The 15098-nt window shown below is 35.8% G+C and overlaps 1 protein-coding gene across 1 annotated transcript in view; it reads left to right on the forward strand.

Annotated features, from left to right (window-relative positions):
• The window catches only part of si:dkey-37g12.1 (atrial natriuretic peptide receptor 1), a 141856-nt gene that overhangs the window by 70949 nt on the left and 55809 nt on the right, over nt 1-15098 (forward strand). The window contains exons 13-15 of the mRNA XM_039752913.1: nt 1495-1594; nt 3654-3749; nt 7007-7084. Of these exons, the coding sequence (XP_039608847.1) occupies nt 1495-1594; nt 3654-3749; nt 7007-7084 (274 nt within the window). The remainder of the gene's footprint in view (nt 1-1494; nt 1595-3653; nt 3750-7006; nt 7085-15098) is intronic.

Genomic DNA, 15098 nt, shown 5'->3' on the forward strand with positions numbered 1-15098 from the left:
TGATGGCATTCAATTTTGCCACCATCCTCCTTTCCACAACAGCCTCCAATGATTCCAGGATTCAATTTGTGATGGGGCAGACTTTTCTGATATGTTTGTTCAAGCATTTTGATTCTTTTGAGCTCAAGTTGCTTCCCCAGGAGACTGCAGCACAGAACACCACACTGGGTACTATGGAGTGGTAGGACATTTCCAGCAGTTTGCTGCATACATCAAAAGACCAGAGTATCCTTAATAAGTACAGTCTGCTCTGGCCCTTCTTGCATAAAATTCTTGAAGGCTGGATGTAAAATTATGTATACACCCACAACATTTTAAGTATTAATCTCTGCATTCTTTTCTGATTTGAGGTACTAGAAGCTACAGTAGACCACCACCTACAGTGGTTGAATTAATGTAATCTGCCTGCAAGAATGTCCATGCTTCTGTTTTACTCTTTTTATTTTCTCCCTGCTACTGGCTGAATCTACTATATTTCAAATTTATTGTCCTAATTTGTGAGTTCCTTAATGGTTTTGCTCCTCACTTCATCAAGTCTTGAGTCCATCCACATTTTATGCAGGATTAATAACCTAAAAAATAATACTGCTTCCCATTGTAACAAGCTTCCCATGATTGCTTCAAATCTATTGATTTACAGGTGACTCTTTTATAAACATCTCATGACTGCTTAGCATCACTAGCTCTTGCTTCTGCTTCAGATATCTGCAGTTTTTCTGTCTGATCCATCCCTTTTCTTTACTGTGGTTTTGTCGTATTTTTACTTTTTCATATAGTACTTCTTTACCAAACTCACTATACACAAAATTTTATCTTCTCAGATGCCTGTGAACCAAGAACTATTTTGGCATGCATTCAGATTTAATGTAATATTGATTTTTTCCTATTGCCTTTGGAAAAGCTCTGCTGTAAATAAACAATAATAGTATGACATACACAAATAAACATAGAATGTATGTTTCTTTTTTTATTAGGTTCACAATGAACGTTGAAAAATGTCTGTATATAACAATTTTGGTCAATCTGAATATGAATAACTTTGTTATTTGATAGCATGCAATGCAAAAAAACTATGGCAAATTTGCATTTCAAAAATATCTACTGTATGATATAAGTTTTCATTTTTTTATTTTTCAATTCCTGCACAAGTCAGAATACAAAATCTATTGTGAATATTATTAAATGACCTCAGGTGACATCTGACTATGATATGAATCATCAATAGAGCTCCACTTTAAATCAAAACTAAACATCTAGTGAAGTTAGTGTTAGTTTTGGCATTTAACAAACAATATATTAAATGATTTACTTCATTTTTGAGATGTTGGAATTCATGTGCAACTTCCAAATTTGTGCCTTTTTAGTTCGCAACAGTGTTGAATGAGCAACATTATGAAGATGTACACAAAGCAGTTTGTCCAGTAAAGGTACTAGGTAGTTCTTTTTTATACAACATTTTTGCCCTGTGCACATATTCCAAAATTTCTTTTTCAGAAAATATAAACTTCAAGAGAAAGCCTCAAAGATGCTCTGGAAAGTTGACTTTAATGATCTGACCTGGATACAAGGGAAACAAAATTCTTCAATGTATAAGGTAAGAAAAAAACATTTTTTATCACATTGGATACAGTAAAACAGTAGATCAGGTAATGTTATGTGCAATTTGTTTGACATATTCATAAGAAAATAAACATTCTCAGATAATAGTGTATTACTGTTGTGGGTATACTCTACATGTGTTAATATTCCCATGATGGCTGTCTATTGATCCTTCTATCCTCATAAATGCTAATAATTTGAATAGCTGACCAGCTAGAGAAATGCTCTGCAAGTTTTCTTCTTGGAGCCCAAATCATTATGAGCATTGTGTTCTTATTTTTTGTAATTTATCTTGCATTCAATATTTCTTGTAATTTAAACTACTGATGTTGTGTTGCTCTTTATTGTTTTCTTTTTTATATTCTGGTGGTGCTACAAATATAGATTTAAACATATATTGTGGTGAGTGGCTGGGGCTGCTACCCAGCCAGGACACCTAGGAGGACCGGAGGAGAGCTTGCCTCCTCCAGACCACAAGGGGGCGACCACCCTTGTTGCTTTGGGGACCACGGGTAGAGAGCTTGGAAGCACAACCCTGTAGGGGCCCGTGGTCACCGCCAGGGGGCGCCCCAATGCCTGGAGAGCCCTGGACCTCAGCACTTCCGCCACACCTGGAAGTGCTGGGGGGAAGAGGATCGGGGACACCCGGAGTGCTTCCGGGTACACAGCCAGTGCTTTCGCCACACAGGGGAGTGCCAGCGGAACATTATTGGAGGATACCTGGAGCACATCCGGGTGGATATAAAAGGGGCTGCCTCCCTCCAGTCGATGGCTGGAGTCGGGTGGAAGAGGACAGAGCTCGGAGGAGAAGAGTGGAGGCAGACCAGAGAAAGGCATTGTGAGAAGGCCAGGACTTAAAGGGGTGATTGGTGCTGCGGAGTGGAGTTTTATTGTACTTCCTACAGTTTGACAGTTAACAACAATGTAGTCTCATTGATCCAACAGCTTGCACTGATACTATTTTAAATGAGACTTTGCATCTTATATGTGAATATTTCAATAAGTGGTATTTTGTAAATATGTCCCGACCTATTTATGAACAACCTGCAACCAGGTATATTATCACTGTTGATTTCATGCTGCAAAGAATTTAGTTTTGGTTTTACTTGTCTTTATACTTTATTCAATTTCATATAAAAATAGATTTTAAACTTTCTGGGCTAGTGCTTCACATTACATGTTTTAAGACCCCATGTCCCCTTTTGCCAATTTAATCAGAGCATACACAGTGATGAGTTCACTCCACCCCTTATGTAATTGTAGTTAATATTTTTTGGCTTTCTACATTTAATGCATTACATTTATTGGTATTCATTTTCTAAACCTCAATCATATGTCAGGACATTTCTAGAAATGCATTTATATCAACCACACAATTTCAGCCAGTGTGAAAGCCGCTGCTGACATCTGAGAAGTTCAGTGTAGAATAAAATGGCTTTGCCTGTAATCTTGCTTTTTTTTCTGTACCACAGGCAAGGTCTTTTAAAGGGAGACCTTTCAATTTTCTACTCCTTTGTAAGCACAGAAGCCTTTCCACTTCTTTAAAACCTCAATCATTCTTTATTTTAAATGTAGTCTTTTATTACAAGCACTATTACAAAACCTTTGACATTATTGCGGTTTTGCTATTGGTATCCTGCTGAAGTTTTTGTAAATGATTATCCCATGATGCTTTAACATAGCTTTTGTATAAAATAATAATTTCAATATGTCAAATTATAAATGACTATAATTAACATCCCATTTCTGTCTGTTATGGACTAGATTGTGTATGAGACTTTATTATACCTGTGAAGCTGTTTTATAGCTGTTACCTCTTCCTAATAAAATAATTGTCAAGATCTCTACATTTTTTAATACTTTACCATGATTATAATATATATTAATATGGTAATATATATTTCCATGATAATCATGTACAGTATTTTCCTTTAGCATTTTGGTCATCAAGAAAAAGGAATTTTTTTTTCATAATATCATTATTTTGAAGTGAACCACAGGATTATATTTACATTTTAAAATCCAGCATTTTTTTTTTTTTTTTTACTTTATAGCTTTCTCACTACACAGTGAAGTCCCAGAATGCATTCTCGGAGACCAATATGGGCAACATCACACAACAGAAAATAACTAAAACAGCTCTTTACAAAGTAAGTATCACCAGTTTACTATTTCAGTCTCCATGTGAATGCACATGCTAAATATATTTACTGATGCCATCCCTGTCCAACTAGTAAAGCCACTTGGCAGACATTTGCATTTTCTGGGAATGTACAGCAGTATTTATACGTATAAGATTGCTGATTTATCTTCATATTTTTCAAATCAGTCTCGTACATTTTTTATAATGTGGAAGAATGTTTAAAGGGAAATATATCTGTATCATATGTAATTCAGACAAATTATTTCTCCATTATTTTATCTACAAAACTTACTTGCTGTCTACAGTCTTTCTGTAAAATAGTTCTTGATACTGAGAGATATATTATTAGGATTTGTGCATGTTGAAAGTGTACCTTTTTCTATACCTGTGTGTGCCCTATTAATATGACACAATCTCAGGATGAACAAATGACTGTGTAAATATAATCAATAACCTTGGCAGTGAGGTCCATATGTCCCTTTCCCCAGACACACTTGCCAACTCATACTGTAAAATCACAAGGCGTTCCCAGGCCATCTGGGAGATATAATCCTCTCAGCGAGCCCAGGGTCTTCTCCGTGATCTCCTTTCCAGCTGGTTGTGACAATTAAACCTCCACAGGGAGGCATCCGGGAGGCATCTGTATCACATGCCCGAGCCACGTCAATTGGCTCCTCTCAATGCAGGGGGTCAGCAGCTCTACTCCATGCGTCTCGCAGATGTCTACACTGCTCACCCCCTTCTAAGGGAGAGTCCAGCCACCCTACGGAGAAAGGTCATTTCGGCCTCTTGTACCTGCAATCTCATTACCCAAAGCTCATGACCATAGGTATGGTAATCAGCAATTTTAACCTAAATAACTAAATTGTGGCTGGTGTCTCACTGAAATATATCACTTTCCATTGAAGCAGTCTCACTGATGAATAACTCCTAATTCCAGAATTCTTTTTTAGAGACATCACAAAGATGACAAGAGGTTACAAGTTCAACTTTTAGGGTATCATGTGATTTTATAAATAGCAATCATCCAGTGAATTTAAACTTAAGGAAGCCCAGGCAACTGTAAAGAGTATTTTCCCAATAAGATGGAATATTGGTGTAGTTGCGACTTCAATTTTCAACCATTCGTTTTGCATTTTTGCATTCACTGCCTAAAGTAAATAAAAGAGCACATTCACTTGATTGGTTTGCTTGTATATATTCCTAGTTAAATCTGAAACACTTAAATCACATAATAAAAAAACTGAAACTACTTAATTTGAACAATTAATAATGATAATAATAACTCTTTACATTTATATAGTGCTTTTCTCACTAGTCAAAGTGTTTTTCAAACTCATTGCAGGGAAGACCCAGGAAGGGAACCCCTGTTTGCCTTACTCGAGGCAGCAGCACTACCACTGTGCCAAAATTTGGTATCTATTATAAGCATCTATTAACAGTCTGCACATTATAAAACATATTATAAGCCTTTTTAATTTTATATTGTAATGATGCTGACAAGTTGCATCAGCCAGGGATGAGTCACCGTCGTCTCCATGAGCTGACAGTCTGTCCTGTAAATGAGCAGCTTCAAAGCCAGCAGCAGGTTCGCTTATAAAAAAACGCAGGCCTGCAGTGTTGCAAACAGAATTCCATCTAGTGCAACAAAGGTAAACAGTTATTTTAAAGAATAGCAGGTCACCTAAAAGAGCTATATAAAGAGCAAAAGATCCATTTTAGTACTTGGTGCCAGAGCTACTGTACATGGATGTCAGAAGAGAGACTAAAAAAAGACCTGCCTTCAAAATATATCAAGAGCTGAATACTACAAGCACCACAATGGACCTACATTGCTTTTCTGAAAAGTTGCTGGAGAGTCTCAAGGCTGAGATCTGTGATCTGGAGTGCCATATGCAGTATCAGTACAGGCTACCTCTGCAGCTCCACCAATGCTTCTCCATCTGCTAGGATCCGTTGGTCTGGGTGCATGGATGCCATCACAGTTGCTAGCTCATATACAGTATCTGGGAAAGATTGTGGCAGATTGAGTTGTCACTGACCACATGTGAACTATGTGAAGCAGAGCCAGTGGTAAAATTGTACAGGCATAAGACAAAGCAGATCACAGAGGCATTACAGAACATTAAATGAGGGAAATCTGGACTTGGAATGGTCTTTGCAGTTGTTTTTCAGTGGTGGTAAACAGCTATAAGATCAGCAACTCCACACAAGGAGGTGTGCCTGCTCACTTGTAATTAACAGAAGTGCACTGTTTAACACCTAGGTGGCACTGCATGACAGAAGAACATTCGACACCCTGTTGCACCATCTGACAATGCAGAACTCAACATGCCTGCCGTGCCACCTAACAAGAAGTGGTTAAGATCCCTAATGATGTGGCCTTGTCACTGGCTGCATGGCTGTCCTGTCGTTTCAAAGAGTTGAGTGCAATCTCAAGGAGTTGGAAAGGGTCATTGGAGACAGTGACCATGTAACGGCACTGACATATTGCATCACATAGGGATGAGTGACCACCACTATAAACTGGTATCCCATCACGCAAATAGCCAGAGGAATGTGAAGTTTTTCATACAATAGGAGAAAAAGACCAAAAATACCTTTAACCAGCATAAATAATAATAAATAATTGATTTTATTTATTAAGAATACTACTTTTTCAACCAAAATTTGTAATGCAGTCAAAACTGATTTTTAATCAAGTCATAGCTGTGCAAGTAGTTAAATGTAAAGAGAAATGGCCAAGCCACAGTCTGATTTATAGGATATTTAAACAGACTTAAAAAAAAAGCAAAAGAGCTGTGAAATAAATCACATACTCCTAAATCTCCACAAAACATTAGAATTCAGTTTACAAATAAAAAATGTGCATATTACAATATACTAATTGCTCTGTTTAACAGAAAAAAAAACCCATCCTGCACTGCACATAACATTGATGTTGGCATGCTTTCTTGCAGCATTTGATGTCAGGTTTATGTGTAAACTTATATAGAGAGATGGATTTGCACACTAAGATGTTATGTTAAGTGTTCTTTTAAATTTGCTGATTCTTCACAATACAGTTTTAGAACCCATAAAGTTACAGAGCTACGGAGAATTGAGAAATCCGATTAAATCAACATAAAGCAAATAAACACCCTCTTGTTGTGTACACCTAATCAAGATAATATCTCATTTTCAACTTCCTGTAAAAATGTAAAAAAAAAGTCTTTCTGGATATTAAGTAGTAAAAATATATATAAATATTTTGGTTTTTTTTAGGAAAACACATGCTTTGTTCGATACTTGCACATGAAATCTATAAACATGAATGAAGACTTGCATGCTGAATTAAATCTGGTAAGTAAAGTTAAAGGAAAATAGAGGAAATATTGATGCAGAATGTGCAAATAGATTAACCTCACAAGTTGATTTGAAGCCTTTCTCTAAGAGTGTGTTATTTTTCAATTTTTTATTTTAGCCACCATCAAATATCAGCTTATTGTAAATGGCACTACAACTAATAACTTAAAAAAATCTGATAAAAAGTAACTAAATAAGTAATGAAAGATGCATTTTAATACAGCATTTTTTTACAGTGGCAGTATGATTTAAGTCATCTGTAAGTCATCATTAGACCACCATTTTAATTAATCACACACATTTTGATATTTACATTACTAGAACATAATATTTTTGCCTTTTTTTTGCTCTACTCAGTTTTTTTCTGAGCTTTAAGGCACCATCTGGTGGATTTTGATTGTAGTACAAATATGCCATATTGAGAACGTGGTTACTGTTAATTTAGAAATACTTGTTACAATGAGATCTGTAAAATTCTGGGCAAAATAAAATGTTCTTCAGCACCGTTATTAGTGTTTGAGTAAGTAATTTAATGAAAAAATACATGCAAATTAATCTTTGCATTATTTAAAAATGAGAAGATTAGCAGCTTGTTGAAATATATTAATAATCTATTAATGATCAACCAATTTAAAATAGACATGCATTATTGTAATGACTGTAAACTATATTGAATTCCACCTCTCTTTTAGACTTTTCATGTTTTTGTTACAACACAGAATTAAATTGTGTTTATTTGAAACTTTTGCCATTGACTGAACACATAAAAAATCTGTAATGACAAACTGAAAACAAAACTATAGAGATCCTTATAAATTCAATATTTAAAAAAAGCTGAATTTTCTTCATTCCATAGGCATTCAAAACATTTGCAATGACACACCCAAAACAACTCTGCTGCACAAAGTACTATTAACTTATTTTATGAAGCTCAGCAGTGTGCTGTTATGGCCCTTCATAAAATATCCAATTTAAATACTCCTAAATAACTGCACCAAACTCTAAAAAATAAACTGAATCAATTACTAAGAACTAAGAAAAAACATTCAGTAAAACTTCAGTCCTCATATATTATATTATTATCTTAAGAAACTGTTAATAGCAAATCATCATTTTTTCAATATAAGCATTACTATCAGCACCTCTACACAAATTGAATATGTCTTGTCCAGATAATATAAGTTCAGAGGGCATCCATAGTACATTTTCAAAACCCTTTTCTGTGTGCCATTTGACTATTTTAAATGTAAAGTCCAGAACAGTTCATATAGATGAGGTGCATTTCTTATGCCCTTAATTTACATTGCTACAGGAGAAATGACACCTTTTATTGGCTAACTAAATAGATTTCAAATGCAAACTTTCTAGGCAGCTAAGGCCCCTTCATCAGGCAAGGTGTAACAGAGAAACTGAAAAATGCTCTAGCTTATATTGGGACAGCACAGTGATTTTTTCTTTCATCTTAACAATCTTTTTGTTCACATGTTAGCAAAATGAATAAACCTTAGATGAATTAACCCTGAAGAAAGAGAACAATAAACTAATAAAATGCAGAGATAAGATAACCATCACTAGAGAAAGTCCTGTAAGGTTTTTTTTGAAGTGCATTGATTGTGAGATAGGCCTCTGATGTAGTCAGCTGGTCAGTCAGTCTGTTCGTCCACATATCTGGTCATAAAACTCTTGTCTCTATTCAGTCCATTTTATAGAGTACTAGCAAAATACCAGCTTCAGAGCGAGAAGTAGTGTTAAAGAAGCAATGAAAAGAAAAGGAAACATTTTGAAAATAACGTAACATGATTGTCAATGTAATTGTTTTGTCACTGTTGTGAGTGATGAGTGTTGCTGTCATATATATATATATATATATATATATATATATATATATATATATATATATATATATATATATATATATAGCAGAATACCAGCTTCAGCGAGAAGTAGTGTGTTAAAGAAGTTATGAAAAGAAAAGCAAACATTTTAAAAATAACGTAAGATGATTGTTAATGTAATTGTTTTGTCATTGATATGAGTGTTGTTGTCATATCTATCTATCTATCTATTTATATATATATATATATATATATATATATATATATATATATATATATATATATATATATATATAGCAAAATACCTGCGATTGGCATTGAGAAGTAAAAAGAAAAGGAAACATTTTAATAATAGCGTAACATGATTGACAATGTAATTGTTTTGTCATTGTCATGAGTGTTGCTGGCATATATACACACATACATATATATACATATACATATATACACATACTGTATATATACACACACATATATACATACTGTATATACAACATATACATATCTACATATATACTGTATATACACATATATATACAAATCTACATATATATATCTACATATATATATTAGGGGTGGGACTCGATTAAAAAAATTAATCCAATTAATTAGAGGCTGTGTAAGAATTAATCTTGATTAATCGTATGTAATCGCACACGTAAATTTGCCCCAAATCGCAAATGTTTTTTTTTAATTTAAAACGGTTTTAGTGGGCGACAGAATCAAATAATAGACATGGACATGAATATTGTAAACTGAAGCTGTTTTAATTTCTGAAAAAAAGCTTTTAAACTGCATTTGAATTCAAAACAGAAACAAAAATATCATCCCTGGTTAAAATTGGGCAGACTTAAAAATAAAGTGGTAGTTTAAGTACTTTAAGTACATTTTCAGAATAGTATTGTCTTTAAATAATAATAACCAAAATTTCAACATAAAGTGCAGTTTTCTTCTTAAAAAAATAAGTCAGAAACATAAAAGGTAATTTGACCAGCTTACTCTTTAAACTCTGAGTAACATTAGCCAAAATTATTTTGTACATTAGGCTAAAACAGTGTGATCATTGAACATTTTGTAATTAGATGTAATTAGAATTACTAACGGTCACGGAAGTCCAATGATCCCCAGTAAGAGCCACAAAGTCCGCTTTCTGTAATGCATCTAATTTTGCTTGCTTTTCAGTGTGCACAAAACCATGCTTTTATCAAGGCTTCGCTGGGTAGTCGAAATGATCAGTCGTAGGAACGCTTTATTCCGACTCTAACATTTTTGTAGCTGTGATGTGTGCATCAGTGTAATGGATGTACCAGGAAATCATGCATTGACAAAAGTTCCCATTTGCTTGGAATTGAAAGTGTGATTAAATGCGTTATTTTTTAACGCGTTATGGAGTACATGCATCGAAGCTTCTCAGCTGTGCTTGTGCTAAGAAAGGGAAAATTTTAAAAATAACGTAACATGATTCTGCGTTAACCTAATATTTTTTCATACGTCCCAAACCAAGGAGATGCGAAGGTAAAATGAATCAGGTAGCGCGTACATAGTCAGTACACCCCCTCTCGAATCGAACCTCGAATGTTGGCGTTAGAGGCTTAAGACTCTACAATTAGCCACAGCGTGTGGCTTGTCTATGCTAAAGTATGTATTGTAGATCGGGTATATATATACATTTATATATATATACCCGTGTACCAGTGGAGAAGTAGAAGTTATGAAAAGAAAAGGGAACATTTTAAAAATAACGTAACATGATTGTCAATATACAGTAATTGTTTTGTGAGTGTTATTGAATGTTGCTGTCATCAAGGATTTGATTATCATTATTTCTTTCAATCAGGCTCGTATTTGTAGGATGTGTTCAAGTTACATTCCGTGTTTGTCAATCGTTGTAAAGATAAGAGGTTTCATTCATCGATTAGTTCCTTACTGCATCAATAAACAGCTCGTCTTCCTCTTTATCTGAGACGTGACAAACTGCATGCACGTTTTTTTTTTTTTTTACGCTGTCTTCCTTTAGCAGGACATTCACTTTTTCCACCGTGTGCTTTGTTTCGCAGTAGCTGCACTTATGAATATGATTGTATGTATAAGACTCTTCATATTTTTTTGCTGCCTTCTCAATTGTGTAATTCGGTTTTTGTTCAGCACTCTTTGGAACTGTTGCTTTTGTCTGCGCATTGCGTCCAGTTCACGTGAGCCGCTTGGTGTTCTTGCATCGAAGGTTCCCAGCTGTACTGGTGCCATCTCGTGTAATGTCAGCTAAGACCCGGCACTTAAAAGTTTCTCTCGCAGTTTCAATGAGTTTGTGCCAAACACCACCCTGACCATCTCATCTTCCTCTGCATAAGCGCAGTCCTTCACCCGTGAACATTTACTGGCAGTGTTTGTATTGGATTGCCGCTGATGGACGGCCTTATATGGGCAGGCACTAAATTACAAACGCTAGTGGCAGCCTGTCTATGAACTTAATTTAATATAAACTTACGGTTCACGCCGTGCTTTGTTTCCGCAGTAGCTGTACTTATGAATATGCTTGTATGCATCATTTGCTTCATAATGTTTTTCTGCCTTCTCAATTGTGAAATGGCGTTTTGTGCTCATCGCTGTTTGGAGTTCTTCCTTGTTCTCTACGTACTTACGTAGGAGGCGTGATGATGTCACACGAAACTCCGCCCCCCACGGCCATCTCCAACTCAAGACTCCATTACATTATATGGGGAAAAATAGCTTCCAGTTATGACCCTTATGCGTAGAATTTCGAAATGAAACCTGCCCAACTTTTGTAAGTAAGCTGTAAGGAATAAGCCTGCCAAATTTCAGCCTTCTACCTACACGGGAAGTTGGAGAATTAGTGATGAGTCAGTGAGTGAGTGAGTGAGGGCTTTGCCTTTTATTAGTATAGATATATATATATATATATATTTACACACACACACACATAAACATATATATATATATACATATCTATACATATACACATAAATATACACACACACATATATACATACATATATATATCTACATATATACACACAAATACATATATATATATATATATATATACATACACACACACATATATAAACATATATACATATACATACATATCTACATATATACACACACAGCTATTTCGTATCAGTGCAATACGCTGCTTGTTAAAACGGATAACTCCGCTCTTACGTGCAAGTCTGCGTGGATATTATGAACTATCGTATTTGTTCAAGTTCTATTTAAATTTTAAATAGAAGGAATTTTTATTTAGTCGACAGAAATATCTTTGGTAGGAATGGTAAAACAGACAGGAATATTATTCGTGAATAAATCAACTCAAACCTTAAACAACTTATAATATTTTGCTCTCCATAAAAATATATCCTGTCTAAATTATACAAGTTAGAAATAAAGTAAACGTTAAAAGAACAAACATTCAAATTTCTTTACTCTTATGTAATTTTATATAAAAAATAAACTTAGATTTTAAATATCCCAAAAGATTTTGCTCTCCATAAAAATATATCCTGTCAAAATTATACAAATTCAAATATGAACATGCTGCATAACAAAACCTGGAAATATAAATAAAATGTGTTCCTTTCAGCAATAACAAATCAAATCATTCAGTTGTCTTTGCTCATATGTCATTTTAGAGCTGGACGCCTGGCATCTTTTTGGCCACAGGTTCGTTTATGTTTGGTGTGAGGTTCTGTGTTGTGGAGATTCTCAGGATGGATTGCAGGTGCTCATCAGTGAGGCGACTCCTGTGTGCTGTTTTGTTAGTCTTTATCACTGAGAAGAGCTTCTCACACAGATATGTGCTACCAAACATGCACAAGGTTCGAGCCGCATGTAGACGGACTTTTTGTTCTTCAAAGTCACCAAAGCGCCGTGCAAACTCAGTGCGCTCAGTTTATCAGCAAAGTGCGATTTGGGAACACCGTAGTGACGACTTGGTTTAACATTACTTGGCAACAGGGAAAGTGGGGCAAATTGCACTGGTGCATTTGTGTCTCCCATAAAAGCAGCTTCACTTGAAATCACTTTGTGATTGTGCACGGTAAAACGTCCGCTGAAGTGTCAGATTCTTATTTAATTCTTCTGCTTTCTGTATCTTCTGCATTGCATTCAGGTTACCCTGATGTTTTGTCTCATAGTGCCGTCTTAGATTAAATTCTGTAATTACAGCCACATTAGCTCCACAAATGAGACACACGGGTTCAGTAAACATATACTCAGCCTCCCATCGGTTTTAAAGGCTCTATTTTCAGAATCAACTTTTCTCTTCAGCATCGTGTGAGCTAGCTTCGCAATAACTTGCAGCATCATAAGCTAGACTTGATTAACGCGTAAGTGTTGGCAAGGCAGCTGAAGCGCTGCATTATGGGATCTGTAGTTTATTGTGTTACCAGCGCTTCATATACCGGGCCATTAATAACAATAATACAGTATATAAAATGATCTCGGGCCGGATATAATTACGCCGGGCGGATGTGGCCCGCGCCCTTGAGTTTGACACATATGGACTAAATAGAACTTGAAAAGATATATTTTTTCAAATGTGATCGCAATTCAGATAGAGTTGACGCCACTACAGCCTGCATGCCTCAATAAGTCATCCTCCCCTCGCTCTTACTTTTTTACCGTTCATCTAATGAATACACTGAGTATGGCTTTACCAAAACAATCATTGATGGCGAATAAAGTATCCATTATTCGAGTATGTAGATCGGGATATATATATACATATATATATACCCGCGTATCGCAGCGGAGAAGTAGTGTGTTAAAAAAGCTAGAAAAGAAAAGGGAACATTTTAAAAATAACGTAACATGACTGTCAATATACAGTATTTGTTTTGTGAGTGTTACTGAGTGTTGCTGTCATCAAGGATTTGATTATCATTATTTCTTTCAATCAGGTTCGTATTTGTAGGATGTGTTGTGTTCAAGTTACATTCCGTGTTTGTCAATCGTTGTAAAGATGACAGGTTTCATTCATCGATTCGTTTCTTACTGCATCAATAAACAGCTCGTCTTCTTCTTTATCTGAGACCTGACACACTGCATGCACGTTTTTTTACACTGTCTTCCTTTAGCGGGACATTGACTTTTTCCAACGTGTGCTTTGTTTCCGCAGTAGTTGGATTTATGAATATGCTTGTATGTATCAGGCGCTTCATATTTTTGCTGCCTTTTCAATTGTGTAATTCGGTTTTGTTCAGCTCTTTGGAACTGTTGCTTTTATCTGTGCACTGCGTCAGTTCACGTGAGCCACTCGGTGTACATGCATCGAAGGTTCCCAGCTGTGCTGGTGCCATCTTGTGCTATGTCCATGGCTGTATTTAATGTTACCTTAGTCCTGGCACTTAAAACTTTCTCTCGCAGTTTCGCTGAGTTTGTGTCAAACACCACCCTGACCATCTCATCTTCCTCTCCATAAGCACAGTCCTTCACCCGTGAATATTTACCCGTGGCAGTTTGCTATTGGATTGCCGCTGACGGACGGCCTTATATGGGCAGGCACTAAATTACAAACGCCAGCGCAGCCTGTCTATGAACTTAATTTTAAAGTGTAGGTTTACATCGTGCTTTGTTTCAAGTAGCAGAACTCATGAATATGGTTGTATATGTCACTTTCGCTCGCTTCTTATTGTTTCGCTGCCTTCTCAATTATATAATGCATGTTTTTTTCAGCGCTTTTTTGAGGTCTTCCTGGTTTTCTATGTACTGCGTGATTACGTGGGAGGCGTGATGATGTCACACGAAACTCCGCCCCCACGGCGTTGAAGCTCATCTCCATTACAGTAAATGGAGAAAAACTGCTTCCAGTTATGACCATTACGCATAGAATTTCGATATAAAACCTGCCCAACTTTTGTAAGGAAGCTGTAAGGAATGAACCTGCCAAATTTCAGCCTTCCACCCACACGGGAAGTTGGAGAATTAGTGATGAGTGAGTGAGTGAGTGAGTGAGGGCTTTGCCTTTTATTAGTATAGATTGAATTTAAGCATAAGTTTGTATTCCCATTCTCTCTGCTCCTGTTTGGTCTTGAAATTACCCATAAGCACAGTGCACCTCAGATCCTTTATGTTGTGACCATTACTGTTAAAGTGTGCTGCCACAGGAAGATCAACACTGTCCTGTTTGATATGAAAACTATGTGAGTTCATTCGCT

The sequence above is a fragment of the Polypterus senegalus genome, chromosome 4 (assembly GCF_016835505.1).
Source record: "Polypterus senegalus isolate Bchr_013 chromosome 4, ASM1683550v1, whole genome shotgun sequence".
Lineage (NCBI taxonomy): Eukaryota > Metazoa > Chordata > Cladistia > Polypteriformes > Polypteridae > Polypterus > Polypterus senegalus.